We start from the raw sequence: 6,911 nt of genomic DNA, 5'->3' as shown, positions 1-6,911 counted from the left end.
TATTAGGCCAAGATTAGCGAAGATTATTTGTTACCCAAAGTTATGTCTTGACCAATTACTTAATAATTAATCAATTAATTCAATTAATTTCCCCATTTATCCATTTTGTCAAGAGGAACCGCCATTGGATTGCAAACTATGGCAACCTGTCCCATTAAAGAATTAATAAAAGTGGGCATTAGGCGTGGTTACAAATTATCCAAACAGATTATCTAGGAGGCTTAAGTGCTGCGGCTATATAAAGTCATATTCTGGACTTTACAAAATTTGATTAACTTAAAAAGGCGATGTTTATATAAAATGTTAATAGGTGGATTTTTCTTAAGCTTATTAATAACTTCAGCGTCTGCATGACAAGCTTTTGCGGGATTGGGACTTAGTGTAATATAAATAAAAGGTCGAGGAACCCCAAGAAGATTATTATAGTGCCCCACAAGGCTTAAGTATTTTCTTTATTTTCATTATCTTTACATTTATAAAATTGCAAAGCTTATGTATTCTCAGTGTTATGACTATATATAGAGTATCTTTAAGTATGATGTTTTGATTTATTTATATTGTCTGATCTATAGTAGAATATGTTATTTAATAGAATAATGGAATAGGTAGTAAGTATTAAGCTTTGGTAGTATGTCGGAGCAAGACTGCTCTTAAAAGTTACTGATGAATATGTGATAACTAGTTGTGATCTTTTTGGATTCCCCTTTTACACTGCACGCACATACATTTTTAAAGTTGACTTAACTTAGGTTAATTCATATTTGAACTGTAACATAAAGTGCTTTTGTGTTCCTGCTAAAATTATATTTAATTAGGCTGAGGTAGAGACAGCATGAAATTCAAATTTGCGGAGGGTCTAGAGTTAAGTAAAGATGAATAATTTAAAAAAATTGCGTAGTGATCCAATAAATACAGTAAGTTTTTTCTTTTTAATTATTCGGTCATCATGCAGAACTTGTCGGCCATCAGGGTTAGCACCTTTTCCAGTTTGTTGTGACGATCTTCCGATCTTGCAGTAACTCCAGAACTGCCCCATAGGAACTTCACATGAAACTCGGTTCTACAAAAGAAAAGGGAGTCAGATTATGGATTCTGGAGTCTGCAATATTACCGGAAAGCATCTGCTAAAAGCTCATCCAGTCTAGGGCTAGCGTCCTCTAGTATGATCTTTGCATTCTTTCGATATAAATCCAAGTTCCTTAGAAAGCCGCGCGAAGCATCCAGATGCTGGAAATTAATGGACATACCGAAGTCATCCGCCTTCGACTCCCAAGGAGTAATACAAGTGTGGTACAGAGCGGGGCGATCGTCGATGTTCGAATGGTTTATGATGTCCATGACAGGCCGATCGATCAATAGCGCGTAAAGAAGAACGTGAGGAACGGTTGTGTTTGGGGCCTGCGGATTAGAGGCCTCGTTCATGGTGCTCAACGTGGGACGCAGCTTGGCCTCAAAGGTGAATGCACTGTCCGTATACTGCTGCCTCAGGATGTGCCAGGCCTGGTCGAGCTTCTGAATCTGGAAGTGTGTAGATAAGGAAGATAAGGCATTAAGTTTTGCAGGAATAAAAGCTCGATCTAAACAATGTATATGCAGATTAGAAGGTATCGTCTTGTAGATTTCTTCTGTTCCCAAAGCATTTTAGCTAAACGTTTATTTTTTTTTTGTAAATCGATTGGAAGTTACCAAAAGTGTCCGTTTTTTTTTTAATAACTAAACTAAGCTTATAAAGGAAACCATTGAAACCGAAATAACTGTTTAACCCAAAAAGATAGTAGCCAAAAAACCGTACTCGAAACTAAAACATTTGAACTATAACGAATGCATTAATTCCTTAGGGATTATATTAATTAATGAATGTGAACGCTACTTTCAAGTATATGGAGTTGATGAATAAATATTTTGTACAAGAGTTTGTAAACAAAATTATGAAAAAAAGCAACTCTTTAGTCGACTGCCACGACAAATACCCGATTCTCTGTTATCCAATTTTGAAACAAATATGCTCCTATCAATTATATTTGTGCGGAAAAAAAATGGATGTGGCTATTGCGATAGAGCTGACGTCATTGACTTTGCTGAATTTAATGTGTAAATAATTTAAAAAAAAAATGTTTGATTTCAAAAATGTTTACCTACTTGGCACCCAGTTCCCTATAATTCGGAGGTGAAAAGAGCCTTAAGCTCGAATGCATGTTATGGATGCCCTTTCGCCTCTCTTTTGAGCATACTAGCAATGCTACCGCTTTACTAGTGTGCAGCTTTCGTATTTGCAGACAAACTTTTTTTTAGGGAAGCAGGATTTAAGAATTCCTGTGGTTTCCAGACGTCTTAATGTTTCGCAATCTGTCGAGGTTCTTTTCAACCTCATCAGAAACAAGGCCTCGGGCTTTAAAAAAGCATAAGGTGGTTCGGATGTGTTGATTAAACTTTGCGGGATGTTTGTAACAGTTACAACCAGCTGTGTATTAAAAATAATATCTCTAGCTTTTAAAGTGAGGTTTAACATTTACCATTCTGACCTTATTGTTCCGAAAGGGTCAAGTCTTTAGCTTTTGAAAGTGAGCTTGCAAACAGTTTAGACAGAGACGAATTTATCAGCACGCCTAGTGATGCTGACCAAGAATATATACACTTTATACGGTCGGAAATTTCTCTTTTGAATAAATGATAATACTCAGGAATACTCAGTATAAAAAAAACACGTTTCAAATATTTACATTTCAATTTGGCCGCCATTGGACATAAAATCATATGAAAATAAAGTGGAAATTAAAGCTTCAATGAAGATTTGAATGTTTTTATATGTTTAAGAGTACCTAATCTAAAATATGATGTAATCATAAAAAAATGTCTTTGTAAAGAAACAACTTTTTGGTCACAGTACACATATTAAATTTAAGTTTTGATCTTTCCTTGGCGGCAAAAATTCAATCGGTTAATACCAAGAAAAAATGTATATTAAAAGGTTTTATAGACTAGAGGTGTTATTACCATTTTTCTGTGCACTGCACCCATTTAGAATTTACCTGTTGCATGCATAGTCCCAACATGATAGCACAGAAGCCAAACAGATTGCCTAGGGCAGTCTTAGTCTCCACGGCTATCTGAATCCATTTACTAAGTAGCTGGGCTCGGTCCATATCCGTTTGACAGGTCAGTATAGTCACTGCTACCATTAGTTTTATGCACTGTGTCCGCTCGATAACGTCCTCGCGGAAAAGCTTTCCGTGGGGCAGGGTCAGGAGCTCAAGGCCCGAACAGCTCAGATAGTAGTCCTCCTCGTTTGAAGGATGTTCCAGAAATAGGCCAATGTCGATGCGGGTTATGTGCTCCGCCAGCAGCTTTGGGCCCGTCTCTAGAAGCATCATCTTAAAAGTGTTAAGGGCATCGCCGTCCAGTGGCTTATTATCCACAGATGGCAATAGCAGAGTGACGAAGTTTTCAAAGTCAAATTTGCTTGCCTAAATTAAAAGGGAAAACAATTTTTGTTAATATATATGTAGTGAAGAATGTGGCACAATGCCTTAAAAACTAAGATTTTAATATTAATTTAAATCTGGCTTATTTTTTTTATTTTATTGCAAAGCTCTCACATGGGGATAACTCGACCATTTCTTGTTCTTTAGGGGCGATGCACCTTTTCGTTTTTTACTTACATTTAAGTTGGACAATATAAAATTTAAAACTTAATTAACTTTAAAGGGCAAGAATAAAAAACTTTTTACTGTCTATGCAATTAAATTATTTTTATAAATCTCGAGCCCATTTAACTTAAAAGTGGTGTTTTATAAATGCAATCCTTTATGTTGGCTAAACTGCACGATTTAATTTAATTTCGGCAAAAATAAACATTTACGCTTCAACTATTAGGTTTCTTGGTATAGCGAAGGGTGTTAGTTTTTTATGTATCCTTGTGACTTAACTTTGACTTAATACCCAGAGGATATGTGACTTATTCTGCTAGAAAAGGCTTAAGTATTTAGAAATTGTTTTACGACTTGGTTCACCCAATCTAACCTTACAGATAAGTAAACGGAAAACCAAAAAAAGGGTTGCTTATGCCAAAGTGGATTCGCGTAATTACTTACCGTTCTCACTTCTTCTATGGCCATGGTGAAGAGTTCCTCTTCGGCGGCAAGGGCGTCAAATTCTGTGAAACTCTTCAGCGTCCCGTTGGAGGCTGAGGAGGTCATGAATCGGGGGTTCTTGATTATTACACCCCGCTGAATGCTAGCTTCGCAGGCATCCCCGAGAGCAGAGTCACCGGAGCCGTTGCCCGAGTCGGATCCACTGGCCTGGTAGGCGAGAACCGCTGCCATGGGTTCCTTGCGCGGCTTGGGCGGGGGACTGGGCGGTCTGGAGTCGGCCGGCGAGTCCAGGCTGCAGTTCCTCGCCAGGCTCGAGATCCGGGCCACCGCCTGCTGCCGCATCGCCTGCGCCGCAGAAGTGTTGGCTCTGGGCAGTGAGTGGGTGGTGAACTTGCTCTCTAGGTGGTGCTCACTTGTAGGGTTGCACCTGGCGATCGTCTGGAAGCGAACCATCCCGTTGCCATTTCCCGTTTCAAGCTCCTGCATCTGCAGCTGCTGCTCCTGAAGCTTGTTGATGTTGCTGACCAGCATTGCCTGGGCTGGCGTGAGGCTCTGGGAGCGCTGCTGCTTCTTGCAAGGAACACGCGGCGGTGGAGGAACCTCTCGTCGTGCCCGTGGAGGTGAGCAGTGCGGGCTGGCCGGAGAGCCAGCCACCGGAGAATCCTGTTGCTCCTGGGGATCGAAGCGAAAGGCCCCCGCCACGGCGGCTCCCATTGCCCCGTTGTTGCCCATCGGGGAGTTAAGCGGACTCAGACCTCTGAGACCAGCCAGCATCTGGGTGTGAAGCTGGTTGCCCACGATCTTGTGACCATAGAAGGAGAGTGGATAGGTGCGATTGCAGGGAAATTGAATGAGTGCTCCCGACGCCGAGGAGATGGGCTTGCCGGATCCCACGTAAAAAGTTATTAAGTCGGGCACGGTGTCAAAGGCATCCTCTTCGAACTGAAACTGTACGCGTTCGTAAACTGTCTCCGGTTGAAGCACCAGCTAAAACGAAAAGAAAAATAAATTGTTAATTAAATTTAATTTATTTTAAAGGTCAGTGCCGCTTTTCTATTTTAAGGACTCGCAGTTAAGCAAAATATATTTTCTTTTTAATTTGAGTAAACATACAAGAATTATTTATCCACTTAACATTACACAGCTTCAATCAAATGAAAAATATGAACTGCTGAAACAAGGAAATTATGATGGGTTTTTTGCCGGCCCAAGGTATTTATTTTCTTCCTTGTTCTCCAATCTATTTTAATCTCTGTCGGAGTTTCTCTTCAGGGATGGATAACGCAGCGTTAGATCTTTCCACGGAGGAGTTTTATACAAAGAAATTACATGCTCTTTTATACCAGTCCGGTGCAGTAGAGTACAAGAGTTCGGGTATAACTTTTCAAGCAAAGAACGCTTAATTTGGCATACAAATAATAATTGTTATTGATCAGCAGCAACAGCAGGTTCGATTATGTTATGTTATTTCTGTCTCTATAAAAGTTGGATCTTCGGGAACTACTATTAACATCCATTTAACATTCAAAGATAAAGCATTTTAGAAATGGCGATCCAACTGAAATGCACTCAACGAATGAATTTACCAGGTAGTTGAAAGATTTTTCGAACGGCTTAAAAGAAATCTTTTTCTGTCCGTTCAAAAATGAGCACTCGGCAAACCTTGGTCATTTCAAAACCCACCTTGTTAAGCACGAAGTGCAGAACGACTGCCTTACTCCGACAGCTGAGCACGTAGTTGTCCGGCTGGGAGGCGCAGTCGCGGACTAGGAAGTCGCCCTCGCGCTGCACGATGTCCTCGGCTCGCTGGCGGGGCAGGGCCCCGTGGTACCAGGCGTGGGAGCGCAGCTCGCGGGCGTCCAGGCTTAGTTCCCACTCGAGCGCCTTCTTGAGGGCGATGGCCTCCTGTTGCTCGCCGGGATTGGGCTGGGCGGTGGTCGACGGCGTGGAAGCGTTGCTGCTACCATAGCCCTCCATCTTGCCGTCTTGGATTGTCCAGTGGGGACTGTTGCACTTAGACCGCGGTCTCAGTTCCTCGTATCTGTCGGAAGAGATGGGGAGTGAGAGAAAAATTCCCTTATTTTGGGTAATTTTATGGTAACAAAGGCCATTCCCCCGAGCGGCTTGAGGGTAGTTTGCTCCCATAGGATTTGGTCCTTGGTATATGAACGACTGTATGTGTGAAGTTCAAGTACAAAAAATATAAAACACAATAATAGTGTAAGAGAATAAAATACGCCCAAGTTATTAAAGAAACTTAATAACAATTTAATTCAAAGAAAGTCCATCGGTTTTTTTTTGAAAACCTGTCCGCATTTGTTATCACTCACCTGATACGCCCATTTTTCAAAGGAAAATTTAGGATGGGACACACCCTAATTTCATAATTTGATCATTATTGGGGAACTAAACAATCAATTTGTGATCAAGTGCCTCCATTTAAAGATATAATATAATATAAGAAGTGAACTTTAAACAGAAGTGAAATATGTTGGCTTATCGCTTTGCTGTAGTCTGAATCCTTTGCCGCTCAAATCTGTTCTAAAAAGTCCTCGCAATGGCCTCTAGTGCGGTGTACTTTTAGGGGTTGTTCACTGTTCTCAGTTCGCTACGCTACTCCGCGCAGTTTGTTTTGGGTTTTGTTTTAAAACTTGCAAGTCTTTTGGGTAATTCTTGGAGTTTGCGTAGAATGAATGTTATTAAAACATATGTTGTCGACAAGAAGGAGAACGATGACTGACTGCCCCGAAATGTTTGGTGAGATTAACTCAAATATTTTTAACAGTGCGAATTTTAATTTCTTAACTGTAATGTAACTGC

General features: G+C 40.6%; 1 protein-coding gene across 1 annotated transcript; it reads right to left on the bottom strand.

The window, feature by feature from the left end:
• Positions 1 to 528: 528 nt before the first annotated feature.
• LOC108039412 (breast cancer anti-estrogen resistance protein 3 homolog) lies at positions 529 to 6,689 on the bottom strand. Its single transcript, XM_017116426.2, has 6 exons — positions 6,422 to 6,689; positions 5,775 to 6,132; positions 4,092 to 5,078; positions 3,030 to 3,464; positions 1,112 to 1,518; positions 529 to 1,060 (listed from the first exon to the last, which is right to left on the bottom strand). Exons 2-6 carry the CDS (start codon positions 6,066 to 6,068, stop codon positions 934 to 936), a joined length of 2,250 nt encoding a protein of 749 aa, XP_016971915.1. The 5' UTR covers positions 6,069 to 6,132; positions 6,422 to 6,689; the 3' UTR covers positions 529 to 933.
• Positions 6,690 to 6,911: the final 222 nt, after the last annotated feature.

The sequence above is a fragment of the Drosophila rhopaloa genome, unplaced genomic scaffold (assembly GCF_018152115.1).
Source record: "Drosophila rhopaloa isolate 14029-0021.01 unplaced genomic scaffold, ASM1815211v1 contig_2, whole genome shotgun sequence".
Classification (NCBI taxonomy): Eukaryota; Metazoa; Arthropoda; class Insecta; order Diptera; family Drosophilidae; genus Drosophila; species Drosophila rhopaloa.
Note: the sequence above shows the minus strand (reverse complement) of the source record. Positions and strands in the feature narration are given on the sequence as shown.

Excerpts from the sequence above, each read along its gene's own strand:
- LOC108039412 (XM_017116426.2), bottom strand. The coding sequence starts at position 6,068 with ATGGAGGGCTATGGTAGCAGCAACGCTTCCACGCCGTCGACCACCGCC. Across the intron at positions 5,079-5,774 it reads TGCACTTCGTGCTTAACAAG|CTGGTGCTTCAACCGGAGAC; the intron begins GTGGGTTTTGAA and ends TTTTCGTTTTAG. Across the intron at positions 1,061-1,111 it reads CTTTTAGCAGATGCTTTCCG|AACCGAGTTTCATGTGAAGT; the intron begins GTAATATTGCAG and ends TTTCTTTTGTAG.